This window comes from Stenella coeruleoalba, assembly GCF_951394435.1.
Source record: "Stenella coeruleoalba genome assembly, chromosome: 5".
NCBI classification, from domain to species: domain Eukaryota; kingdom Metazoa; phylum Chordata; class Mammalia; order Artiodactyla; family Delphinidae; genus Stenella; species Stenella coeruleoalba.
Window position 1 is genome coordinate 9,602,985 of NC_137150.1, and position 27,917 is coordinate 9,630,901.

The 27,917-nt window shown below is 48.1% G+C and overlaps 2 protein-coding genes across 9 annotated transcripts in view; one reads left to right on the forward strand and one right to left on the reverse strand.

Annotated features, from left to right (window-relative positions):
* TBC1D5 (TBC1 domain family member 5) overlaps nt 1-20,975 on the forward strand; it is a 532,640-nt gene extending 511,665 nt beyond the window's left edge. For all 7 annotated transcript variants that reach the window (XM_079921169.1, XM_079921174.1, XM_079921170.1 and 4 more), the window contains 3 exons: nt 14,262-14,341; nt 15,155-15,289; nt 20,599-20,975. In XM_079921169.1, coding sequence (XP_079777295.1) covers nt 14,262-14,341; nt 15,155-15,289; nt 20,599-20,895 — 512 coding nt within the window. In that variant the 3' untranslated portion in view covers nt 20,896-20,975. The remainder of the gene's footprint in view (nt 1-14,261; nt 14,342-15,154; nt 15,290-20,598) is intronic.
* A 125-nt stretch (nt 20,976-21,100) lies between these two features.
* PLCL2 (phospholipase C like 2) overlaps nt 21,101-27,917 on the reverse strand; it is a 196,480-nt gene continuing 189,663 nt past the window's right edge. For both annotated transcript variants that reach the window (XM_079921255.1, XM_079921256.1), the window contains exon 7: nt 21,101-23,927. In XM_079921255.1, coding sequence (XP_079777381.1) covers nt 23,748-23,927 — 180 coding nt within the window. In that variant the 3' untranslated portion in view covers nt 21,101-23,747. The remainder of the gene's footprint in view (nt 23,928-27,917) is intronic.

A 27,917-nucleotide genomic window follows, 5' to 3' on the forward strand; every position in this document is an offset into this window, starting at 1 on the left:
CGGCTACACTGCCCTTTGTAAATATCTCCCTGCCCCAAACCAAAATGAAATATTGAACTTTCAAGATCAGATGGTCAGCTCTACTCTTGTGCTAACCTGCCTATCATCACTCATGTGATGATTATTTTGACAGTGCTTTCGTTATTTTTTTAAGTATATGTTTTTAACCACCTGCCCAAAATGCATGTCCAGACCCTGACCTTTTCTTACTTCTGACTGTGTCTATACTTTAAGAAATGTCTTTAAAAAAAAAAAGAAGAAGAAGTCTTAGTTTGAAGTTGAGTTTATATGTGAGTTGCCCATATGTCACATGAGAGAGTCTTCAGGCCTTATTCTCTACATTTGTGAAAGTTCTGTACTTTATATTAGAAGAGGCCTCTGCTGGACCACCTGTGTATTGCTTCAGGAACTCCATTCTGCTTGCAGAACTTTTATAATCCATACTGTGGTTATTTTCAGCCCACTCATGGACATCCTTTCCCTCTCCATTCTCCAGTGTCTAGTATCTGTAGTTTGGGAGCAAATTAGGAAAACAGGACATGTAATCTCATGGAAGTGGCCAGTATGCTGCCTGGTGAGTGTGGAGAAGTGGCAATACCAAGCACTGTGAGAAATCAGGACGTACCCCACCTATGAGGGGAAACCAAAGAGAACCTACCAAGGCCTCTTCCCACTGGCAGGGGCCATGAGAGTGGCCCATCTGTGGGGCCTTCGCTGAAGATAGACTTTATGTTTTTCTTCACTTTATTCCACAAATATTGAGCGCCTGCAACATGCCAGGCCCTTTTCTAGACACTGGAGAAATACTAGTGAACAAAACAGATGAAAATCATGTCTATTTCACAGCTCAATCCTATTTTTGACAATTGAAAACAGCCATGTTTTATCAGTTTCGTGTTTATCCTTCAGAAATAAACTATGTTTGTACAAACCAATATAACCCTGCACTTACCCTTTCAGAGTGCAAGGAGAGCATAATCCTCACACTGCTCTGCACTTTGATTTCTCGTTGAGCACTGTATTATGGAGAGCACTTCTGTATGAATACAGAGAGTGGCCTCGTGCTTTTTCACACCTGCACTGAATCTCATTATATGGCTGTATCGTAATTCACTTAACCCCAGACTAATGAGCATCTAAGATGTTGCCAATCTTTTAACATTACAAATGATGTTAAAATGAAGAATCTTATGTAACCTTTCACACATGGACAAGCATATGGTATAAATTCCTACTTTTCACCCTTTAATTAAAGGAGTGTTTAAATAACTGTTGTAAGTATAAGACAGCCCTGAAGCTCAGTCCTTGGCTTTCCTAGACCCAGGGAGCAGTTGTTTGTAGAACATGAAGCTTATTATAGACAAACACTTTATGTAGGAATAACAGTGACAGCCCAGGCAAAATCTAATCATTTGAATTAGCCGAGTAATGGAGACAAAGGCAAAGTGAATTCCTGGTGCCCAAATTATCCAGATAATTAAGTTCCTGTACTTGACTTTGCGCTGGCAAGTTGGTCTCAATAATGAATCAGGAACACAATCCTCACTTGCCTCCAAAATTCAGCCGTCCGTCCTCTTTTTTAGAAGAATGAAAAAACTCAAGAGGGATGAAGATAGACTTTATACCTCAGATTCTATCAGTCACCCAGCCTACTGGGTCCTGAGTCCATGACATGTGGCCAACACGGCTGTCGTCTGGATGTAGCCTAAAACGTACTGGCCTGGAGCCAGTAATACACGCTCTCTTATGGCTTCAGAGAGGTGCTTGAACCAAGTGTCGCGCGGCCTCCCGCTCACTGGGCCCTGTTCTATCCTCCGCCTTCTTTCTGCTCTCTTGACCCCTCCTCCAGAGAAAGGGCTCAGGAGGGGGAAGCTGCGGGACAAACCGCGGTAGGTGATCAAAAGGGTAGTATCTGTAATCACAGAAAGAGACGTTCCCCGTCACACCTGCTTCCACCCCCTTCAAAGCTCTATTTATATGTTTCTTTATGATCACTTTTTAAAATTCATATAGAATCGATTTTACATGAATCTTATAGCATCACAGTTTAAAATGCATCAAAAAGAAGGGGGTGGGATGAATTGGGAGATTAGGGTTGACATATATACACTCCGATGTATAAAATAGATAACTAATGAGAACCTGCTGTACAGCGCAGGGAACTCTGCTCAGTGCGCTGTGGTGACCTAAATGGGAAGGGAATCCAAATAAAAGAGGGGATGTGTGTATACGTATGGCTGATTCGCCTTGCTGCGCAGCAGAAACTAACACAGCCGTGTGAAGCAACTATACTGCAATAAAAAAATAAAATGCTTCAAAAAGAAGTAACGAAGAGGTAGTTTATGTATAAATAACTGATATGTATTACATAACTAGTTTTAGTTAATTATTTAAGTATAATTTTAATTTTAAAGTAAGTGTGGGCGTGTGTGTGTGCACATGCACGTGTGTGTATTTTTTCCTTCTCCAGCTAAATGGGTGACCTTCGTGTTACTTGATTTTGGGTTTTGACCAAAGTAGGAGAACGAAGAAGTGACTGAAAAGATGTACTGGAACTCTAGCAAAATCCTAGAGTAGGATATTTCCAAGTTGTTGGGGCCACATAGCAGCTTTTAAAGCAACTTTACTTAAGCCTCAGAATTTTCAAACAGCTTTTGCTCTGATTTTTGTTCTTTCAGTCAGCACCAGAAGAGCATTTTCTCAATGCATGGGAGAGGGAAGCACTTTAATTAAAGAAAAGCCCATACCCAGCTGTGAATTTTCAGCGCACCACAAAACTAGATTTGTTTTTGTGTATATGTTTCACTTTCAGCCAGAATCCCTTCACATGGCTGTCGACTTCTTTTTGCCATACAGATAGCACGACTGCATTTTTACGGTAGGGTTGAGGGTTGCAACAGAGAATTCGTGGCCCTGGGGGCTGCAGATGCATTTTATTTCATCTGCATATATAACGCTGGTTTACTAAAGGGTGTTCCCGGGTTGTAGGCAGTTTTGACTGTAAGCAAAAATTTGAGGAAAACACAAAGATTAATTGAGGTGAAGCTCTTGATCTACTTTTTAAATTATATCCTTTAAAAATGACTTTAATACCCTAGTATTTTTTCCATATGACCTTTTCTGTTTTTCCTGATTATTAAAGTAGTTCAAAAATAGGCACAAGTGAAAAATCCATGACTACGTGATTGATTATAATATAGTAATGCAATCTTTATAAAGATTAAAATATTTATTAACATAAGGAGATGTTCATAATATATTATGAAGTGAAAACAGCAGGTGGCACAATAGAATATATTTGATGTGAAAGTAACCATTAACAGTGGTGGCCTGAGTGAAAGGAAGATTATAGAGGGACTTTCTAAGGGACCTAGTCTTCTATGCTTGGAAAATCTGTAGATGCCTTAAGTGCGTATAACTAGCACCTGGGGGTCAGTCTACACTGCAGGCAAGAGTCAGCTGTAAGAGCGGCTACAGTGGTACCTGAGAAGGAGAGACAGCCTCGTGGGCATCAGACAGACACAGGGTTGAAACCAGGCTCCGTCACCTGTGAGATCAGCGTGCTTATGACCGCGTCTACATATATAAAATGGAGATACAAAGATCAATCTCTTGCCAGTTGGTTGCCAAGACTAGTATGTTTTTAAAGCCCAGCACAGGCTGGGTTTTCAGCACAAATCCTCCCCTCTTTCCCCTTAACTCTTAACTGTCCCTTCTGGTGGACGAGCCTGGGAAACTCAGCCAGCCCATGACCAAAGAGCTGAGTAGCGACCGGTCTCGGGCCCCGCCGCTAGTTAGCGGGAGAGCTGGGAACAGTACCACACTTCCCCAAACCTACTCGAATATTCCTCCATCAAATCATGCCAAAAGATGCTGGATTTTTGGATCTGCTGGTCCTCAGATTAGGTGTGTGAGCTCTTTGAGCAAAAGCAGCTTTGTCAGAGCCCAGTGGTGCGTCTGCAGGCCACCGTGGCATGAGCCTCCCGAGGGCCGTGAGAGCGGCCTCACATACTCATCCTGGGAGTTACTGCTCTGCACCCTTTTCTAATGTTAATTATTTTCACTAAATTCCTTTCATTTCAAGAGAATGCCATATCAGCCTATGTTATCATCAGACAGGAAATAATATCTTAAAATGTCAAGTACAGTTGAAGACTATTTTTATAACAACAAATACAGAGAAAAGCATCTCAGTTAAAAATTAAATAAAGGCATTTGTTTAAATGGTCTTTTAATTGTAGAGGTAATAAAATTGACTGGTTAGCAGTTATTTCCTTATAGTTCTAGAAGCCAACACTGAAAAAGTATTTGTCTTCTCAAAACTCTACCAAAATTCCCATTTCATTACCTCCACATAAGTGAGCTATGTGAATTCAAAGATTTAGAGACAGGAAGTGAAAATCTGTGTTTTATTAAATCTAAACTTTTCCTGTCAACTTTAGAAGACTTTTTCACATGTTAATTTTTCTGTTGCTATAGTCACTTCTGACAGTTGAGCTGAAAACCATTGACAGCAGGAACCTCCTGGCTGAGTCAGGCTATTTTTAGGTTTGCCGTGGTTCACAGGTAATTTAATTGCACGTGGCTGAGCTGCCTGCACTTCTCTGATCTGTGAGCAGCTGGGCTGCTGATCGCCCTGCCTGCTCCCAGGGGAGGTGTTTCCCCTCATCTGTTTGGTATTTACACTAGTTTCCGGCAGCTTGCCCTTTCATTGGTGGTTCACACAGACAATGGGAGGGTTAAATGCAATGAATGAAGGGAAATTAGAGTTCTGCAGCCCATAGGATCTTAGACTGTTGAAGATGTGGACCCCCAACAGGCCGTCTCGGCCATTCTTCATTTCACAGATAAGGAAACCGAGGCCCGGGCAGAATGAGTGACACACAGCTCGCTGGTGCCAGGGGCCCAGACCCCATCCCAGGCCTTGGACTCTCTTCCACTGATGACCCTGCGGAGGCCACGCTCGAATCAGTAATGGGACTCCAGATCTGCTGCTTTATGGCACACGTCCTTACTGACTTTGTACTCGTCCTAACGTTTATGCAAGAATTAGCTGTAAGAGGAGGCCACTTTTGAAAATCAGTTTTTTAGCCTCTGCAAGAACTTTATGCATCTGATTTGCTGATGTTTACAAAAACAGCGTTCAATTGATGTCTTTGGAAATTTTCGGCAAGCAGTTAACTAATGACATTAGAGAAACACAGAAGGAAAATGTGATCACCAGACAGCTTTCCCTCTGTCAACCACACTGTGATAAAAGCTTCTTGTAATTCTTTTAAGAATTTGAAACACTGCATTTAATTGTGGGTAGCATAGTCCTCTGTAGAAGGATAAGATATACGTCACCTGGGGGTCTTGTTGAAAATGCAGATTTTGACTCAGTAGGTCTGAGCCGGGGCCTGAAGATGTGCATTTCTAACAGCCTCCAGGACACCTGGTGATACTGGCCCATGACAGACTCCAAGCAGCAAGGGACAAGAGAACTTACGCAATCGGGGCAAGATTCAGTTAATGTATTGCTAGCGCTGTCATGCATCCGTAACCCCACACTGCAGGCACACGTGCAGGAGCTCTGTGGGTGGAGAGCTCACAAGCTCCCTGGCGACATTCAGTGCTGTTCTCAGCCTCTTTCCAGCCTTGCTGTCTTGTGGAAGGCATTTTCCCCCCGGTTGTATTATCAGAAGCCTTGGAAGCATCTTCCTTGCACCAACCCTAGACCTACTGAGAAAAACTTAGCCAACTGTACGCTACCTTATCCTTTCCTGGCTCAGAGAACACATCCCTGATCACGAGGCCTCAGTATGGACGATTCATCTTGCATCCTTTTGTTTTCCATTTTATGGCTCTCTCCATTTTCCCACATGCTTTTCCAAACTGAATATCTTTCACTCTCTTTCTCTTTTGAAGGTCATTCCTAAATCCTCTGTCTTTCTTAAACTGTGTCTGACTGCAACACCTGTTCTTCCCACCTCCATATCAGGCTGCCTTTCCACCTCCTCTAACCCCGGCCTCTCCAGCGATGACCCAGGAAGCAAAAGACTTGTCCCCCCCTTCCCCCCACCTCAGTAGAAACAGGCTTGCCACCAACAGCTCGCAGGCTCAAGGACTTCTTGGCCACCACAAGCGTCTCATGCTGAGCTAAGGGCTTGCCACCAACAGCTCGCAGGCTCAAGGACTTCTTGGCCACCACAAGCGTCTCATGCTGAGCTAAGGGCTTGTGAGTGGGGAGAGGGGCCCCGAGGCGGAGGTGACGAGGCTCGTGTTCCTGCCATGGCTGTGTTTCACTCCCAGCTGAGGTGTGGCACTTGACTGTCCCCAGTCCCCAGGTGGGCAAAACCTTATGGCCTGCAATTCACAAAGAACATATCCATCTTCAACCCAATTCAAAGGGTCTTGTCTGACTAAATGATGTTATTTTAGGATAATCTTAGCCAAACTTCTATCTCATTGCTCCCAAGTGAGACGCGGTGGTTACAGAAACCCCAGGATATTTCCTATTACTGAGGTCCTAGCTGTGTTTCTGCTTTTATTTTTAGAAATATGTATTCTGGCAAAGGCATCTAACCCTTACTGGAGCTTAGAGACCTTTTAAGTTGAAAAGTATGTGCAGAGTCTCTTCTGGTTGACCCAAAGGTGGCAGCCATATTGTGAACAGGATAGATTTTACCTTGAAGAGCCGTGCTTCTGTGCCAGCCTCTGGCCGGCAGGGAGGGAAATCCTGAGAGAAGAATCAGAAACGGTTGAGACCAGTACAGATTTGGAGCTCTGTGCTGAGCACACTCAGTTCACTTAGGAGAACTGTTTATTGACCCGAAGACTAAGCTTCAGTGCAATACGCGTTGTTTGCCTAGTCTTCCCTTGGGTTTTCCTACGGATTGTTCCTCTCCCAGTGCTGAGTTTAGGGTCTTCAGCCATTCTGGCAGCTGGATGCAAAGTAGGACCCTTGATTGTATTTTCTGTGTGATCTGCTTTTTGCTTTTTAAGAAAATACTGAGCGCCAAGCCCCCGGACTCAGTCCTTGGCCCTCAGTAGACCGTCAGTGACTGTACTTCCCTTCACCCGCCCCTCCCACTTTCCAATCCAGGATCTGCTTGATCGGATTAGTAGCCCTTAATTCTTCCCCTGAGAACTCTCTCACCTCCATCTATTCCTCAGGAGATAAAAATCAACCCTAATGTTGGCGGGAAAGCCTCGCATCGGCCATTCAGCCAGTATTTCCTAAGTACCTGCTCTCTGATGTAGAAACAGGCTCAGGGTGAAGGAGGCTGGGGTGGGGTGAAGCGGGAGAGCGCTTTTCAAATAGAGCTCAACGTGTATGGAAAGAGTGGACCAAACTTCAAAGTAGGGAGACAGAGCGCAACAGAGAATATGCCTCGTTAGAAATACCTAAAGTGACACGTGGCTTCACAGGAAGCAAGCACAGTCCTCCTGGAGCACCAGTGATCTCAGAAACATTGGCAGGGATGGTGGGTTCAAAGTCAAGGGATGTCGTGAACCCACACCACCCGCATTTGCAACCAGAAGACCTGGAGTCCAGGACTTGCCGTGCAGAACTGTGCAGTTTCAGGAAACTTTTAGTCTTCAAGCCTCATCTCTGGATGACAGTTGCAAGCATGAAAGATGAAGCAGGAGAGTCCATCAGGCGGGTGCTTGCGGAGGGAAGGACTGACGCCTGAACAGCTTTAAGGTGGGCTTTGAAGAGGAGGAGGGTGTGGTGTTAGGAGGAGAGGAGAAGGGCCTTCTAGACGGGGAGTGGCATTGCAGGGACACCCAGAAATAGACGCCACGGATTAAAGGATGAATTTGACGCCTACAAGTCTTCTCCTAGACCTGCCTTCTCCCAAGACTGGACAACTCTGGCACACCCTCTGTGGGCAGAAATCCCTTTGCTAATAATGGCCCAGCCAAAGCCAATAGTGACAAAGTACGGGTCTGCCCCCCTCCTTGACTAATGGTCACTTCTTAAACCACCACCGCTCTCTGGACGCGTGTGACCCTGGGGCAACCATACACGTGCCCCCTCTGGTTTGTAACAGCCTGTGTATTTCCTCTGGGGCCGTCCCTTATTGTCAGAAGTCAGGGTGACTAAATCTCTGTCAGAGATGAGAGAACCTCTGGGAGCAGAATCCACTTATCTGGGTATTTAAGGAACTGGTGAAAGAAGCAACAACAGCAACAACATACTAAGCAATAATAATCATAGCAAGGCAGCATGATAGACGTGGACCACTTCGATTATCTCCTCTGGCCTTCAAGGCAGGTGTCACCCGCATGTTACTGATAGGTTTAGTGACACACAGACCCATCAGTATCATGGCCCAGGGTCATCAAAGTCCAGGCTGTTGGATGACCACTCCAGTGCTCTGGAAAGCTCTGGGAGAAGTGATTGGTGTTCACTTCTCTGGGAGAAGCGGAAGGTGACTTCCTGCCGCTGGCTGACCTCCCTTAGGTCAGTTCCACCACCAGATAAAGGGCACTGGCATCTCAAGGCAGTCAAGTCACTGCCAGGACTCCATCCTGTGCCTTTTCGTATCTCCAGCTTCCCCATCAGTGCCATATGCATAAATCGTGTGTGTCAGGAGGGCTCAGGAGTCCAGCAAATCCGGAATCTGATCCTAGCTCTGTCCAGTCATGGGACCTCACATAAGAGACCTGGCATTTCTCAGCTGGGCTCCCATTTCTATGATAGGATGATGGCCCTCATCCAGAAGGGTTGTTGGGATAGTCAGATGAGGTCAGGTGGCTGTGTAGACATGGAAGCTCCCGGGTGTTGAGCTTCTGCAGTGGCCTGGGTGCTGTGCTGTTTGTTTATGCTTCACACTAATCCTCTGGGGAAAGGTCTGTTATTACCCCTCAGGCACAAGGAGGTTAAATGACCCACCCAGTTTCACCTCCTCTGTAGACAGATGTGAGTTCTCCTTTTGTCCCCTTTTCCTGCCCTTCTTAACAATATAGGCTTCTGTTATCTTTGTACCCGGCATATAGATGAAAACACTTTTATTTTAGCATTGAAAAGAATTTTAGGAAATTGAAAAAGTAGTTCGTGTGCCATTTCCATTATCCTTAGAGAGAGAGACCCATTTTTTGCGGCATTGACATTTCATTAAAAGTAGTGGAGACCCCATGGGATTGTGACGTTGATGAGATTTTTGTGTAATTTCCACAGAAGCAGTTAGTTTTGTGAGGTTTTCCCCTTTAGTTTCAGTGCCCCAACATCTTTAATAGGTAATGCTTAAATAGAAGGAGATTATAAAGAACATAACCTTCCTTCTACACAGAAACAAAAAGAAAGAACCTTTATATCATCATTTATATTATTCTGCCTCTTACTAGAAGGAAAAATGTGCACTACATTGAAAATTTAAACATTTCACATTTCTGCCTTCAATATTAGAAGGTATGAAAAGAGACCGTTATGTTTTTCTATTTTTACATGCAGTGCATTTGTGACTGAGAAGTTCTATATTACTAAAATGGTTGTAAATGCTGCCTTGAATCAGTATATCGTGGAAGTGGCTAGGCGAAGGATTTACACGGTCAGTACTTTGTGAGGTAAATAAAAATTCTTGTATTCAGGACACCTAGCAGCCTCTGTAGGTGCCCTTTTGTTTTGACTTGGATTTCTGTACCCTGGATTGCACAGCTAGTCAGCTCCGTTGATTACAGGAGAGGTTTAGCCTTAAAATTAAGTGAACATTTTATGTCATTTTATGTGGGTTTTCAGGGGAGAAGCTCCTGGTTTTCATCCCCTTCAAAAAGGTGAACTTTGATCCAATCCAAAGAACCAGGCTGGAGAGCTGTTGGGTGGGAGTGCACTGCTGAGGACACCAAGGCTCGGGGCTCCTGTCCTCCCAGGTGCGCCCTTGACCTTGGTCCCCTTTCATTAGAGGAACTGGATGACTTTGATCCTGTGTGACAGGTGGGCAGCGTGGCTGCTGTACTGAGTCGAGAAGTGTTCCCCCCAATTCATGTTCACCCGGAACCCGTGAATGTGACCTTATTTGGAAAGAGGGTCTTGACAAGTGTCATGGAGTTGAGACGAAGCCGGGAGGAGGCAGGAAAGAACACCTCTCTCCAGCCTGCAGGGAGTGAGGCCCCACCGGCACCTTGGCTTTGACTTAGCACCTCTGGAACGAGAATACATTTCTTTCGTTTTAAACCACCCAGTTTGTAGTCCTTTGACACGATTACAGCCGCTACTCACATTAACAGTAGAATAGACACACCAGGTTATTTTTTTCTTAAGTCAAAGCAGCCCAGAGGCAGGCCCTGGGAGCAGGTATGGCAGCTCCGGGATGTGCTGGGGCCACGCCCACAGCGCTGGGCGGTGACCCTCACCCAGGTGCTTGCGAGGTGACCTGCAGGGTTCCTGCCAGCCTTTCAGGCAGCACGAGTGGGGAACGTAAAGGCCCCAAAGGCACAGACGGAGCCAGTCCCCGTGGGGAGCTTTACAGAGGCTCCCTCCGCGGGCTCCCCTTACAGCTCTTGGGCTACCGCGGTGTCACGTGACCACCGCTGGCGGCGAGGGAGGGCGCACCGCAACCTCTGGGACCCGTCGGTGAGGAGGGGTTGGAGGGTGGGGTTGGGGTCCCCCCCCCAAGCAGCCCCACCACCTCTTTAGACCTGAGAGACGGTGCGGCGGCCGTGAGCATCTAGGCTGTGGCTGCTGGCGTCTCAGCAAAGGAAAGCACAGGAAGGGAGGGGCCTTGAGAAACAGGGAGCGTATCCCCACTTAGGCCTGAAGGACCAGGGTTTCCCGACGCGCTCCTGCCCTCTGCTTCCCCAGCCCGCCCTGCCAGCATCACCACTACCCCTCCGGAGTATACGGGCCATGGGAGGCTCACAGCAAAGCAGGGCATCCACGAGAGCGTGGCTAGGCCTTCTTGGTTCATGGGATTTTCGGCCCGTATGGCCAGTGTGATGTGGTACGGCCTCAGGTCTGCAGTGGGAGAGTAAATCTATATACTTAAACTCGGGTGTGCAGAAATCTCGCCCTGAAGTTCCAGTCCCACCAACGGCCGTCGGAAGCCTAAACACTTGCCAGTTAGAGGCAACTCCATTTCCTACCGGTTAACCACCTTGTCTGGACCAAGGCCCACAGTTCGTTTCCCCGCTCTGTCTCTTCTTCCTGCCCGGGTGGCGTCAGGATTCTGGTCTGTCTCACGTGTCCCTCTGTTATTTGAGGAAGGGCCCCTGAGTGCCCTCCGGGTCCTTGCCGGCCTCTAAAGAAGGCTCTGTTCCCACATCTTTCTAGGCCTCTGTCCCCACTGGAGCCACTGACAGCCCTGTCAGCCAAGGCCTGTGGTCCTTACGGCTGCCAACCGTGGGTCCCACCACTACGTTGGAGACAGGCAGTCTGGCCAAGCCCTTTGGCTCCGTGCGATGTTCCACAGCAAACTCTCCAAGAGGCAACAGGAGACAAAGGTCCTGCAGGGCAGGACATAACCTATCACAGTTGCTCTCTACAGATCGCCTCTCTTCCTGGCCCCCGACTTGCCAGGTGCGGCCTCCGTTACTTCCTTGGACGGGAGAACCCCCCTGGCTTCCTCTGGCTGTCCCGGTGCCCCTGCATCCGCTGGCTGAGCTTCCTCCCGGGCCCTGGGAGTTCTCCCCTGCTGCCTCCGCCTCCACGGCCAGAGCTGGGGATCTGCCCCCTAGCGGCTCAGTGGGGGCAGGGCCACCGCCCAGCCAAACCGCCTAGGCAGCCCTGGGCCCCGAGCTCTGCCTTAAAACTGATTCACTTTTTTATAAAGCAGAAACTAACACACCATTGTAAAGCAATTATACTCCAATAAAGACGTTGATTAAAAAAAAAATGCCTAGAAGATTTGAAAGAGAATTCCTCAAGTTAAAAAAGAAATGTCATTGAAATTTAAAATTCAATAAATATTTGATACAATAAGGCTAGGCTACTCTAACAAAAAGATCCAACAATAATTCAGTGCCTTAAAGGAGGCTAAAGTTTACTTTCCTCCCACATAGTAGTCTGAGGGAGTGTTCACGGTAAACGTTGAGCCTCTATTTCATTTGGCCATTCAGGGATACACTATCCTCCAGGTCCTTGTTTTCATCTATAGTTGGGGTAGTAAGTTGTCATGGGTTCCAGATAGCTAGAAGGGAGGAGAGAGAATGGAGGAGTTCTGAATAGGCCTTACATTTCCATCCTGGAAGTGGTATACTTCCATTCTGTTCATGTTTCATTGACAAGTGTGCTCCTTGGTAATTCCTCCTCTCACCCCTCCCCCACCCACTGACCCCAGGCATACACTGACCTACTTTCTGTAACCATAAATTACTTTGAATTTTCCAGAATTTTAAATAAATAAAATTATATGGTTAAAAAAAAAAAACAAAAAACCAAGCAGTCCTGAGGCAACCCTGAAAGGCAACCCTTCTCAGTCCTCCCAAAGACCTACAGAACTGTCTCTCTGGTCAGTCTTCTGCAGTTGGTTGTCGTTAGTGTCCTGTTGAGTGGATTTTATGATGGGTTTGTTGTTGTTGTTGTTGTTTTAATTGAGAGAGAACAAATTGTTACAGGCTTTTAAGGAAACCAGAAACATTCCCTCTCTAATTATATCTATTATTCCATTCCCATTCATCTTGCTCTCTTGTTCTGAAGCAGGCCTTTGTGTTAGCCAGAGGCTGCAGTCACATTTTCTGAATAAGTTAAGGCTGCTGTTTTTCTGCTGCCGTCTGTAAGAGGACTTGTCAGTATGGTCCGGAGATTTATTCTCAGCGAAGGTTCTAATCAACTGGCTGGACTCGTGTGGATAGTACCAGTCTTCGCCTTGCCCCTTGCTGGAACTACTTTTTGGAAGTATTGAGGATAGCAGTGTTCTGCAGCGCAGGTTCCAAGGATGTTTTTCCATGTTTGTTCAGTCGGTCGGTCAGTCAATACTTACCGTGCACCTGAAATGCGCCAGCCATTCTGCTGAGGGCTGGGGGTGTAGTCCTGAGCCAGACCCTGCTGGGGGTGATGGACCACAGATAAGCCAGCAGACGCCTGTGCTAACGTCGGGTGTGACAGGGCTTATTGTCGAGGCAGTAGAAGAGCTGGTGGTGGGAGACCAGAGGGTGGCCTGGGCCGCTTGGCTCTGCTCCAAGGAGGCCGCGGGGGAGCTGAGGGTGGACCCCTGAGGGGAGCGGGTCGGCAGGGCTCTGGGGACAGAGCCTCCAGGCCCCGGGGCAGGCAGGATGCGGGCCCCGCCTCTCCCACCTCGGGGCCTGCGGGGGCCGGGCACAGAGCAGAGGAGCCCTGCGCAGAGACTGGACCAGCTTGGTGGAGTGAATGACTGAGAACATGACTTGTGAGGCCTTGTAAGTAGGGTATTGTTAAGGGCCGGGAAATAAGGAAGCAGGTGTTAACAGAGGGTGAGCCTGCTTACTGCAGCGATTCTCAGTGTGGTGCTTGGATGGTATCTTTGTAAAAATGTGTTTCAATTCCCCGCCCCCCCCACCCCCCACCCCCGAACACAGTCTCCTGCGTAGCGCTGGGGAGGGGGCTTCCACTCCTGCACTCCCCCGAGAATCCCCTCCTCGGAAGCCGCCGTCCCCAGCAGGGCTGGGTGCATCCCTCAGGCACGCGGTGGGGAAGGCCGAGGTCCCCTGCTTGCTGAAGCCCTTGGTGGTCAGCTCAGCTTGGCGAGTCCTCAGATCAGGTCTGGCTGAAGGCCTCTCCAGCAGAGGCCAAGCCTCCTGCAGGGCATAGGGAAGCAGTTCCTGTGAAGACCCTGGGTTAGGTGTTGCTGACTCCGTGAGCTTGTTCTTTTATTTTTAACATTATGTTGAATTGACAACATACCGTACTGTTTACATTTTTTAAAGATGGTGTCTTTAATGTACGTCAGCCGGGAGGACCTGGTCTTTATTTAGCGAGAGGGGTGAGGTAACAGCATTGAACTCTGAGAAGTGTAGGAAGCCCAGCGGAAACACCTCCTCCCAGACGCTGGATGAACGCTCCACGCTGCTCACCACGTCTTAGGTCAGCAAGGGGCGCCCTGGGCCCTCTGGAGGAGTAAGACACGTCTGTCACCATGAGAGCGCATCTGTGGGATGTTGGGGGAGGCTGTGTGTACCAGGCTCAGTGCCCCCGCGCTGTGCCCGGCACCTGCCCCATCTCTAGATGGGCAGAGCGTCCTTGGTGGGAAGAGTTGCTGTGAAACTTGGCAGAAGCCTTCCCCAGCTTGTCTGAAGTGATGGTGTGACAGCAGATAAGTTACACCCAGGCCACTAGTTACAAAATGTCATTCTTCTATTTTCAGTAAATATTCAAGGAGTGATACTACAAGAAAATTTGGAAAAAGAAGATCAAATTCTGGTTTCCCTGGCAGGACTAAAGCAGGTATGTCCATTGCTCTGACTTTGTGTCACACAGGCCACCCTTGCAGTGCCTGTTGGGGAGGTCACCAGGGCACGGGTACCGTGACATCAGAGCAAGTGTCCCCTGGCCCTGCGTCTCCTCCCAGACAGAACCCTCCTGACTCTACCTGCTCACGGCCCTGCTCCGCCCAGCAATTACGTCTGACCAGCCTGCAGCCCAGACTGGTTTCTCATTTCCCACCCCTGCCCCTTCCTCGTAGCAAAGCTGTTCCGTTTGCTCCTTATCGAAGCTGCTGTGGTGTGTGAGCGGTGTGTGACCGCCCAAGTCCAGTCACTCATCACGAATGTCCCGGGAGCACAAGGCATAAATGACCACCTCCTATAACAGGCCTCAGCCCCTCAAGGGCCGCAGTGACTCGACCCTTGAAGGACCAAATGGAACAGAAATGTCAGTGAAGAGACGCGGCCTGCGTTATTAGCCCCCAGCTGGGGTGGGTGGGCCCCTTCAGAGGCTGAGGGCTGTTCCGTGGAGCCGGGTGTGAGGGCACGCGGTGCTTCCTGCTCTAGGATAACCACCAAGGGCGTGACAGCCCATCCGCGCCTGTGAGAACCTGGCCATTCAGGCTGTGGCGTCTTCCTTGGTCGTTCATAAGTCAGCGGTTTTGATATAGAGCTGGATTTTTTCTCCTGTTCTTTCTGATGTTCATAAATTCATATCCACACTATAAAAGAACCGTCAATGACAAGTCTGATTCAGATGTATTCGAGGTTCAGCTGACATTTAAAACCAAACTCATTCATCTTTCTCATGGATTTTCTTCTTCTTTGAAAACAGATCAAAGACATTCTAAAAGGTTCCCTGCGTTTCAACCAGAGCCAGCTGGAAGCCGAGGAGAACGAGCAGATCACCATCTCAGACGACCACTACTGCTCCAGCGGCCAGGGTCACCTGCCCAGGGCCACCAAGCAGGTACAGGCGCCTGAGAACACTGTCACATCAGCCTGAGAAGGAAGGGGGCGGGGGATGCACACACATTCAAACTATGGATAACACGAGTCCACCAAAGTTACTTCACGTGACCATGTGTGAAGTTCAACTGTAAAATACAGGTGACCTAAGCCAGGGGTGATGTACCCAGCTGTGCAAGTTGTGTACTCCAGTGCCCTGGGCAGTGCCCTTCAGAATAGACTAGCGTCTCCTGGAGTTGTGCAGTGCACAGCCTACACACCTGTACGCAGCAGCTTCGGCCTGAGCCTCCTGCCAGTCCCACCGTGCGGTGTTAGAAAGCCGGATCTCTGCCTCAGTTATTGGTCAGTTGCCTTCGGCCGATGCCTCCATTCCCCTTTAGCACAAGAAGCACTGTCCATGCTTTCCTAATGCTGTCTTGAGTGTACTTCACTGGCCTGGAACCTTTTTGGCCTTCACGGGGAAGGACTTCTCAATGTCCATCCTCTAAGCCACATAGGTCAGCAATTTTTTTCTGTAAAGGGCCAGAGAGTAAATATTTTAGGATTTTCAGGCCACATGTGGTCTCTGTCACATATCTGTTTTTGTATTTGGTGCGCTAGCTTGCTTGTTTTTACAGCCCTTTAAAATTTACAAAACAGAAACAGACTCACAGACTTGGAGAACAAACTTACAGTTACTGAGTGAAGAAGGTTGGGGGAGAGGGATAAATTAGGAGTTTGGGATTAACATATACACACTACTATATATAAAACAGATAACCAACAAGGACCTCCTGTATAGCACAGGGAACTCTGCTCAATATTCTGTAATAACCTAAATGGGAAAAGAATTTGACAAAGAATAGATACATATATATGTATAACTGAATCACTTTGCTGTACACCTGAAACTAACACAACATCGCTAATCAACTATACCCCAATATAAAATAAAAATTAAAAATATATATATGTATACATAAGCCATTCTCAGCTTGAGAGCCACACAAAAACAGGCCACAGGCTGGATTTGGCCCACGAGCTGTCGTTTGCTGACCTGCGCTCTTGGGTGTGAGCATGGTGTGTAATTTGTTCTAACATAGAATCCCAGAATTTTCCAGTTAGGAAGGATCGAAGAAACACCTGCTCGTTTTACCAGTGAGGAATTGTTTTCTGAACCCCTGTCCCAGTTCAGTCAGCTTCCAGCTCCACCACGCTGCCTCCCGGCATGTGATCTGATGGGACTAAACATTCCTAATAATATTCTTGTTAAAATGGTGTGCAGAGTTTCATCTTGAAAATCTCCCATTAGCCCTCGCCTAAGTTACTTTCTCAAAAACTAGCATCCAGATGCTTGTAAATTGTATATTTTTTATGACTTTAAAGAAGCAAAATGACATCTTAGAATGGGACTTTTTCAGTTTTAAGAGTACTCTTCCAGAAGAGAAGCCTGTGTGGTCCGTTTCATCCAGCTTTAGAAGGGAATTTTCAGAGAGCATTTTGAGTCTGCATTTTAAAGCCACATGAATCCAACAGTAACATCGCAAGCTTGCCTCGATTAGTTCCTCCAGATTCCCCTTCCATGCCCAGATGTTTAATTTTCAATAATTAGTTATTTATTCACATATTATTGAGCTTAGGCCCACCCTCCGGCCATTTTTATTCGACAATTTTATTTTAAAATTTAGCGTGATATTTTTTTTAGTTGAATGTCTAAAAATACCACAGAAAAAGAGCTTTGAAGAACACTAACAAATTTGCTAATTGAAAACTTCTTGAGTATACTTTGTAATCGTCCTTCCCAGTTTTCAGATTTGTAAGAACCTACCAGTTGCCAGCGCAGCCCCGGTGGACCCAGTGCAGCCTCCACATGAGCTGGCCGTGAGCCGGGAAGGGCAGTGCAGTGTGATAGGCCCTCGTTCCCGCAGAGAACTGGGCTCACCCCACTGTGGAGCAGAGGACTCGGTCCCCCTGCCAGTGCCCCTCCCCACCAGGGACTTAAAAGGGCTCTTCTGGGCTTCCCTGGTGGTGCAGTGGTTGAGAGTCTGTCTGCCGATGCAGGGGACACGGGTTCGTGCCCCGGTCCGGGAAGATACCACATGCCACGGAGCGGTTGGGCCCGTGAGCCATGGCCGCTGAGCCTGCGCGTCCAGAGCCTGTGCTCCGCAACGGGAGAGGCCACAGCAGTGAGAGGCCCGGGTACCAAAAAAAAAAAAAAAACACCCCCACACACACAAAACAAAACATAAAAGGGCTCTTCCTTTGTGGCAGTGCATGCACCCCTCTCCCCCCTGGGAAGCTGGTAGAGATGTGGCTCTTCTTTCCCTCTGATTACACATCTCTCGAGCTCTGCCAACAGCAGAGGGGAAATTGTGTTCTTTTTTTCTCTTTTTAAATTAGTTTATTTTTGGCTGTGTTGGGTCTTCATTGCTGCGCGCGGGCTTTCTCTAGTTGCGGTGAGCGGGGGCGGGAGGGGGAGGTACTCTTCGTTGTGGTGCGCGGGCTTCTCATTGCAGTGGCTTCTCTTGTTGCGGAGCACGGGCTCCAGGCGCACGGGCTTCGGTAGTTGTGGCTCGCGGGCTCTAGAGCGCAGGCTCAGTAGTTGTGGCGCACGGGCTTAGTTGCTCCGCGGCATGTGGGATCTTCCCGGACCAGGGATGGAACCCGTGTCCCCTGCACTGGCAGGCGGATTCTTAACCATGGCGCCACCAGGGAAGTCCTGGAAATTGTATTCTGCAGGGTGAAAAGAGCCTCATTCAGTCCCTCCCTTCCACAGTCTGTCCTTCACACACTCCTTTGTGAATCTTTGGGAGGTTTTGGATGAACTTCACTCAAATCCACCACAGCAGAAGGAGGGACTTGGAGGACCCTTGATTCATCAGTCCATCAGCCCGTGTCACCTGCCTCCCTGGTCTTTGGTCCCATATTTTTATCTGTGGTCCAGAACTGCGGGGGGCTAATGCAGTAGCCACTAGCCACAGGTGTCTACTTAAAATTCAATTTAAATTCATCAGGATCAAAGGGAATTCAAAGTTAATTCAGTTCCTCAGTCACACTGGGTGCCTCTCCAGCGCTCAGTATCCTCATGTGAGTAGGGCTGCCTGCCTGGACAGCACAGAGAGGGGACATTTCATCAGCGTGCGCGGACCATTCCTGTTGAACGGCACCTGCTTCCACTGCGATCCTAAATCAATCTGAGCAACAGGAGTGGTGGGCTGGCAGGGCGGGGAAGGTGGCCGTGCTGGCCAGCTGTAGGCAGGACTGACATGTTGAGAAACTTTTTATATCGTGTGACACATGCCTGTGTTTGGCAGAAAGAGAAGACCGACCTGGGAAATTACAAAGTTTCTGTAAAGGATAGAAACAGCACCAGGTGGTAGCTGAGATTGCTATGGAAATCCAGAGAGAAAGCTTACTTGGGTCTAGAAAAAAATTCTAGGTGGGAATCCAGAAGAATGGGGTGTTTTCATCTGCTTGTGATGTCGGCCAAGTCTCCAGGCCTCTGACCTGGGTTTCAGTTCTTGGTTCGTAAGATAATGGTGCAGTGGGGTAAGAAGAAAAGTTGGTTGCAGAAACCCTGGCAGTTCTAACGTGCCTTGTCTGGGCCAGTCATGGCTTTATCCGGAAACTGGCGGGAGGGCGGCGTCACTCACCGTTTATAACTTGACTCCACTGCTTTTCCAGAAACAAGCCAGATAATTAGTGATGGTAGGAACCATCTTTCCTTCTAGTCACAGGCTAAAACATGTTACAGGTGTTTCTCCTCTTCAAGTCCTGCCCATGTCCTCACTGTATGCTGAAGGCGGATAGGTTATCTTGGCATTTCTGCAGTAGAGACACGGCTCTGAAAATAGGACCGTCCTTGCTCTGTTGTCAACCTCAGATAAGCTCCTGAGTGGGGTGGGAGGTCAAGGTTCTCGCGGCTTATAGCTCAGCACAGCAGTCACGCGAACAAAGCACCTGCAGTCTGGGGGTGGGAGGCCAAAGCCAAGGCCTGACGTGCACCCGCGGGCATGGACGTGGGGGGACACCCTCCCCTGAGGCCCCCTGGCCCTGACCACCTCACAGAGGGCAGTAGTGGGATGAGAAAGGGCCATCTGTCTCACCAAACTGCCCTAGTGCCATTAGGGATCACATCCCCTTCTACTGCAGGGCCATGTGCTGCATGTCTCTTCCGTTTTGTAAGAATTGCTGTGTTGACAGGCTATAAACAGCTTTACAACTGGAGGCCTGCTGTGTCTCAGCACTGGCATCTTTAATGCCATTCTGTTCCTGTTCTCCGATTAAATCTCTTAGAAGTAGGCAAATTGTCAGAGGGGGAGACACCTGAGCCATTATTTATCCACTGGCCCGCATGTCACTCAGGAGAACATGAAATTCAGAGGGGGCCTGTCAGTCACACCCAGATTCCCTGAGGAGTGTTGCTGACTCTCTGTCCAGGCTCTGCCCATAGCCCAAAAGTGGTCTTGGCCATGCTGGAGCCAGAGGTCCCCGGGGGGCTCTGTACCCCTCCTTAGACCTCAGGCCCTGCCCCAATTCCCTCCACCCCTCGGGGAGAGTAGGCGGGCGGGGCAGGCAGCAGGTGTGGCCACTACATTGGCTTAGTTGGCCGTGGGCAAGGGCTCTTCCTGCCAGGCTGGAACATCCCTGGTCAGACTGTGGCTTTACTTTCATCCCAGGGCTGGCAGGAGCTTCTCTGATCTTAACCCAAAACCTTGACCAGTATCCTTGGATGTCAGCTGTTTTTGTTAAAAACAAAACACATAATTACTCAGAAAGAAAGGAAAATAATTGTAGAGTAAAGCCATTGCGTCTCTATACTTTTTGCAAAGGACCATTCCGGGTTTCTGTGTCTGTAGAAGCTCCCAGCCCCCTGCATTGTCCTGGGAGACCCCCGGCGCTCAGCCAGGATGAGCCGGCTGTGAGATGTGAGGAGATGGAACACACTGGGCTCCCCCTGCAGCCCCCTTGCAGGCGGTAGTAGCATCACTGCAGATGGGCGGTGGGGGGCACACTGGGGAGCCAGCCTGTGGCCTCATAACCATCTGGGCGCGTCACTCACTGCGTGGCGGCCACACCCGAGGGCGGGGGTGAGGACGGACACGCTGTCCTCACCCCACGCCCCCTCACATGGGAAAGCTGGCGCCCCAGGAGGAGGGTGATGAGCAGGGAAGGGCCGCGGGCCGTGTGCTCCGCTCCCCAGGCCCACAGCTCCCATCAGAGGGGCCTCCCTGCGTCTTTCCGGGGGGACCGTGGGGCCCCCAACCTGCTCCGCATCTCACCGTCTCACCGGTTCTTCCCTCCCCCCCCCGTGCTCTGACTCCTTCCCAGGCCCCTTCAGCAGCGCCGCCGGGGCGCAGGGAGAAAGGCGACATGGACGACTTCATCCTCGTCTCCAAAGACGACGAAGGGGGCAGCGCCAGGGCGCCCCCGGTCGGCCAGGCTCAGGCCCCGCGGCCCCTCCGGAGCTCGGCCCGGCGCGCCCCGGTGTTCTCAGACCCGCTGACCGGCCCGGCCTCGGCCTCGGCCTCGTCCGGCAGCCCCAGCTCCAGCCCCAGCCCCGACGACGACAGCAGCGGCAACAGCAAGGACTCGGGCTTCACCATCGTGAGCCCCCTGGACCTCTGACCGCCGCCCGGCCACCCCCGCAGCCCCGTGAAGACGCCTCTGAAACCCAGCCTCTTCCCAGCGCGCACGTGGCCATGGTGCAGCCCTTTAAACCTGCGGAGAGAAGCAGGGGCCCCGCTGAGCACGCAGACCTTCCCCAAAATGCAGACAGCTTTTCCCTGTAGCTCACCCGGCCCCGCCAGTAAGGTCCCCAGCATCACACTCAACTGTCCAAAAAGACCAAACCACAGCTAGAATCACTTGCTCTGTCCTCTCCTCGCCAGCAAAGAAGGTGTGGCCACACCATCCGGTGTATCTAGAAGGAAGAAGTGGGTTTCAAATCTTCCCTCCCCCAGAGCATCAGGCATAGGAAAACTGATTTCAAGAAAACACGCTCTCTGGAAATCTGTATCTCAACCTATTTCATACTTCATTCCTCCCTTGGGAAGCCATACAGTAGAGGCCAGGTGCAACCAAAGGGACTAGAACTAGTGGAGCCCAGGGCTGGACGAAACCTCCCAGATAGTTACAGGGTCTGAACTTAGGAATCATATTTACCTGCCAGCCGGTTCCAGTTTTTTTCATTTGTTAAAGAATACATTTCTAAACCTCAGACCACATCAACTCTGGCCATCACTGCCCCTCCTTAAACAATTGTAATTCATCCTTTAGAATCTTTCACAGTCAGAAAAGAGGGTCACTTAGCCACGAATAAGCCATGACTGTGTGCTCTGCTGATTTTGGTCATCGTCTTGAAGGAGACAGTGCTCCCTGGAGTGGGATCTAGACAAGGAGGAGAAACACTGCGACTTGGGGAACAACTCCCCAGCAAGTGCGCCTGCTTTCTTCCTTTGCTTGGCTTATCCCTTTGAAAAGAGGGGTCAAAAGAAGGCTGACTTTCTTAGCATGGAAACATGGAGCAAACCCTGGGCTGGGTCACTCCCCCGACAGACTTTGTGACCTCGGGCACCGCATTTTATTGCTTTTGTCTGCGACATCTGCATCTGGGAAAGGACACATCAGATGGAATGATCTCACAGACCCCTTCGTTTTTGAAGTCTGCTGATTCTAAAAGCCTATATGAACCCTAGCCAATGACAGGTGCCTTGGTCTCAGAGTCATTTAAGTCACATATTAGATACGATCTGCCATTACTATAAATGTAGCAATTTTTTTCAATTTTTTATAATATTTTAAGTCATTTTTTATGATTTCTGGATTGTCACCGAATATTGCGATTTACTTGCCAGCTAAGTTCAAGGATTGCTAGCCATAATCTAAATCACACATTATTTTATTTCTCAGTCTACAAATCTACTTTTAATTCTTTACTATTTTCTACATATTTTTGTTTTTGTTTTTTTTTTCCGACGTAGAGTTAATTTCAGAGCTAAGAGCCTAAGCTGCTGGCTGGTTGCTGGCTGGTGTGAGCAGGAAACCACACTATTATTCAAGTAACAGAGACGTTTAATTTTCTGACTGGAATGACACTGAGTGAAGACCAGTGGAGAGGTATACCTTAATTTAAGCACACGATCAGCAGGCAAATGACAAGAACTGGAAAAAGGAATTGTTTTATAAAAGGATATTTCAGGGTCTGGGCATAAATAAATTCAATATATCAGCCTGACCACCTCCCTAACTGTGAGGAAGTAATGAGGTGCCAAGTTGGGGATTCCACAGAGTTATCTGGCTTACCTGAGTCACTGAAAAGAATATGGACAAATGGAAAAGCGGCTATCGAAGGTTTAGAAAGCTTTTACCCTTCCAAAATGTGAGCGCAGTTTGGTTTGGGAGGAGCAGTAATTAGGCTTCAGTGTCCAGCAGGTTTTCTAAACTAGCATGAAGTTTCACTGATTGGGACAATAAAGTCTTGGATTAAAGACTCAGCTGGCCAGTGGAGCATGGCACCTGCTCCAGCCCCTTCACCTGCCACTGGCTTACTGTCTGCACCATGTCCAGGCTCACTCCCCTACGGCAGGAATCAACAGGCTGAGAAGGGGGACGCAGTGTGGGTTGTTTTACAGACAGCTGCCACTATGTAAAGTCATGGCTGCTGTATGTACTAAGAGCAAAATGTCAAGCCAGACAAGCAACTTATTTTTGACAAAGCTGTTCACCAAGTAACTGGCCACTCTTCTTAAGAGTAGAATATCTTGAACTGGAAGTGTTTAAAAAGTTAAACTTTCGTTAAATTCACGTACTGTTATTGGAGAAATATCATAAAATACCTTTTTAATGTGACCACTACTTAACACAGTGAAAAACTATGTCCAGTGTGTTGCTTCCAGGTTGGTTGCCTTTACAGTGTGTACCCAGCAGGTGTCTCCAGCCAGGAGTGTCCGTCCAGCTGCAGTGCCCTTGAACCTAGTGGCTGTCCAAGTTCAAGACTACTTACATTCTCCTTTGTAACCATGGCTCAGCAGGCACGCCTCCAAAAACATCTGGAACCCAGAGACCCCAGCAATCATACATAAGTAAAACTTGTAGATTGTTTTTCCCCAGTAAATACTAATTAGACCATACAGTCCATCTGCGTCTTAAGACACTGTTTTCAGTTAGGAAAATGTCGTCTGTTTCTCGCTGGAACTAGAGTGGCTAGTCTGTTCACACTGGAACTGAGTTATGATCTCTTTGTATACAAATATAGCATATTTGGGCCAGGAAGAGAATTTCTTGTTAAAGAGTTTATTTGCCTCCACACGCAGGGTTGCTACATACATTCACAGTTTTAATAGACGGCAATTAGCTATTCCAGTTGTGCTTTAAAATCTCCAATATTATTTTTCATTATTGAGTGCAAAGCAAATGTCCCATCTGGCTACAATTGGTCCTAGAGTTATAAATTCTGTAATCATCTCTAGAAGGTGCCCTCATTCTCCAGTTTCATCGTTTGCTTTTTCGGGTATGACTTCAAGGCTCCGGCGCGGCTTCTGGACGTCGGTGTTTTCTGTGCCTGGTTTATTGAGTCCACAGGAGACAGCCGCATAGTGGATCTGCTTCAGGTTCTCCACGGTCTCGTTCTTGGCGTACTTCAAGAGATCCGCTTGTCCCTGTGATAAAACATGCAGTTAGTTAGACATTGAGAGATGAGACATGACTTGTGGTTACAGTTTGACAATATAGGTCTTCCACTGAAATAGAAATATTTTGCTTCCGCAAGAGGGCATATTTATTTCTGACCAGCACCGAATCCAAATAGGTCAATTTTAACAAAAAAACAAGTTTGTTTTCCCGGTTCCCAACGCCAGACTCCAAGAGTGTGCTGCCTTTTCAGTCCTTTCCGTTTTCTGGGTACTTTATGTTTACATACGTGGAATCAAGCAGGCAGGGCTCTTGATGAATGTCCAGGGTGATCTGCCCGCCACTCACCTGGGGTTGGGGCAGAGAGGCTGGAGCAGCCAGGAGAGGAATGACCATTGGCAGATGCAAAAATACCAGAGCCAGTGACCAGCCATTGTCAACACTTGGCCAATCAACAAACACTGTCTGACCACAAAAGATGTCCTAGTTGTTAATACATTAAAAATATTTCAAATCACATCTGTTAGTGTTGTGCAGTTTTTGAATCCAAAATTAATCACAATTCAGTGCTCTTACTGAGCTGAAACAGCAGGGATTCTGTATTTCAGTTAATTTTGTCAAAGCTTTCTTGCCAAAAAAATATCAGAGAAAAACAGTTGCCTTCCTTCTGAGGTGAGTGGCCACAGAAACTCTCCTGCCCTCGGCCACCACCGTGCAGTGGCCACGTGGCCGAGAGCTAGAGAGCAAAGGGCCAGCAGACACCTTTCTTCCCGATACACACAGTGGAGGCAAGAGAAAGAAGCGGACACTCACACCACTTTGGGAGTCTGAAAGAGGCACAAAAGTGTCAAATATTTTTTGTTTTCATGCAAATCGGAATGCAAGTTATGAGTGGTCGGACCTCAGCACGTCTGGGGCCCACGAGGACTTCCGGGCTGTTCTGGAGCCGAAGTCCCCAATCCAGGAGGGCTCACCTGGGTGTCTGCTCAGGGGCACAGCAGACTTTGCCGTCACTAATGTAACCGAGCGGGACCCTATGGGGCCTTCCCGGGACAGGCCCTTCCCCCATCTCCTCTGCTTTAGCTCCTCCCTGAAGCACCCAGGTAACAGCATCTGGTGCACAGGTCCTGAGTTGTTTCACAGATGTGAAAACCCCTCACTAAACGGAAGATGTTAACTACTTGATGACCCTGAGCACATAGCCCCCAGGCCTCCTGGAGCCTAAGCACTGATATTGTTAACCCCTGTGACACCACCCTGTTACCTCTCCATCAGCCAATCAGAATTGTGCATGAGCTGATCACATACCCTGTGACCCCCTTCCCTCACCTGGCCTTTAAAGATGCTTTGCTGAAACCTTTCGGGGAGTTCAGGGTTTGGGGGGCACAAGCCACCCTTCTACTTGCGTGACCCTACAATAAACCTTTCTCTGCTCCAAACTCCAACGTTTTGGTATTGTTTGGCCTCACTGCGTCGGGCACACAAACGCGTTTGCTAGCAATTTTGGTGAGCCAGCCGAGTCTGTGCATATGACAGGTCGACCCCAGCCAGAAGCAGCCCCTTCCCTGAGGCCCAGCAGCTGCCACAGTACACTTCGCTCTGCGGATCTCGGAGGGACTATCCCTGACAGGTGCTGGCCACCCCTCGGCACAAGGCTGTTCGGAACGGAGAAACGTCCGGAGCTGTGGTCCACATTCAGTGTCGCTGGGGGGGTAAGTCGCTCCAGCTTGCGCAGGCTGGGCTCGTGTGTGACGACACCAGGGTATCCTTTTTTTTTTTTTAATTTAGAAAGTATTTATTCAAAGAATGTTGATATATATAAAATTAAAAAACATTTCAAAATTCCATCAGGTTGTTTTTTTTTTTAAGCATTACAACTACATCTTTCTTTTGTGGAACACGGGCCTCTCACTGGTGTGGCCTCTCCTGTTGCGGAGCACAGGCTCCGGACACGCAGCCTCAGTGACCATGGCTCAGGGACCTAGCCGCTCTGCAGCATGTGGGATCTTCCCGGACCGGGGCACGAACCCGTGTCCCCTGCATCGGCAGGCGGACTCTCAACCACTGCGCCCCCAGGGAAGCCCTACATCTTTACTAGACCATCTCCACTTCTTTTCAGGGTATCCTTCTCTATTGTGTTGGTTTGGCCTGTGGTGGAGCATTGGTTGGGATTTTTCCCTTTTTTGAACTAGCCTTGGTCATTTATTCAGCTTCATCTCTGATGGGACATTGGCTGGGTTTCTCCCGTTTTGCGGCTAGGGACCTATGACCCTGAGAGACCCATTTGAACTGCTGTTTGCTTGATATCTGATAACACCAATCGTGAATAATTAGGTATGGATGGTCAGAGCTCTGTTCCATCTTATAGTCCCCTGGGGTATTTCTGCAAAACTTGGAGATCTTCAGCTGTGCTCCCATAAATGAAAGAAAATATATTTTTTGAAACATTGTGTGGCCTCAATACTCCCTGAGATCTGTCGAACAATGGCCCCTAAGGGCTCAGCTATTGTATCAGAGTGGGTCTTTTGCAATTGCTTTTATCTTGGCGGGGTGGTGGGGGTGGGGGGTGTGTACGTATGTGAATGAGTGTCTCTGTACCTGAGTCCAAATCCTATTCTTTCTTCCTCGTTTTGCTGAAAATAAGGCTTGTGAATGTGAGCAGATGATATACATTATTGTCTATTAGTGTCATTTGTTTGTTTCAACTTCACTGGATATTTGGGAACTGGAAAAAAAGAAAGTTCAAAAATAGCCCAAGATGGCTGGGTTTTATGTAAGTAGTTAGAAGAGAAATTTGCATTTCTTTTCCTGTGCCTTTGAGATGTAAATGATCTCTCCAGATATTTGGTAACGTGAAATTTTAGAGTTGTGCTAAATTAAGTTAAATGATGGAAGTTCATCTGGTTGTTTCTAGATAGGAGAATTAAGGGGCAAAATAATATGGATACAGAAAGTGATGGAAGGTTTGTAGAAAAGGAACTCTAAGAGTTTGTGCATGGTCAGGACAGACTAAGTTTAGACTGAATTTAACTTAAGTAAATGAAATTTATTATTAAAAGTCAGCTGGTGCAAGACTAGATTTTTTTCTCTCACTGGTAAGAGGACAAAGTTTTCCTGGAATGCTGCCATTGATACCAGATTGAGTTTCTGTGCCTTTCAGTGATCTGTATTTGCTTTTGAGATCTCTTCTCATTTTGGTAAAGGAATAAGTATTGTCTCACAATGACCTATGATCTTATTTGACCAAGTGTTTTGAAACTTTTTGACAAACTTCCCAAATATCAAATTTTAATTAAATAAAAAATTTTGACCTCCAGCTAACTTTGGGATGCTTTGGCAAGCCCCCAAGGCATCTCAGAGAAAAATATTAAACTAACTAGGATTGTTTGGTATGTTAAATTACATGGGAAGCATTGTCAAATGACTGATTATACAGTATGGATAAATGTTTTTTAATATAGACATTCTAGAAATTATAGAAAGCTTCTGAAATTTGGATATGTCCTGGTATAATGTTATAATTTTAGTTGTTATCTTAAAATGTTGGGGAGGAACCAACATGGCAGAATAGAAGGACGTGGAGCTCACCTCCTGCCACAAACACATCAAAAATACATCCACGTGTGGAACAATTCTCACAGAGTACCTACTGAACACTGGCACAAGATATCAGACACCCAGAAGTGTCTAGAAATATCTCCTCATAACTGGATAGGATGAAAGATTTTTTAAAAAGGAATAGGGATGGGACCTGTGTCCCTGGGAAGGAGCTGGAAAAGAGGAAAGAGTCCCACACCCTGAGAAGCTCCCTCACCAGCGGGGCTATCAGCTGGGACAGAAAGGGAGCTTCAGAGGCTCGGAGGAAAACGCAGCAGTCGGCAGCAGGCAGAAAAGAGAGAGACCAGCACAGAGGATCCGAGCTACCTCGCAGCACTCCCCAGCCCGAGACACTCACCTGCTGGTATGTGCAGGGGCTGCGTGCTGAACCTCAGGCTTCAGAGGACAGACCCAGGGAGAGG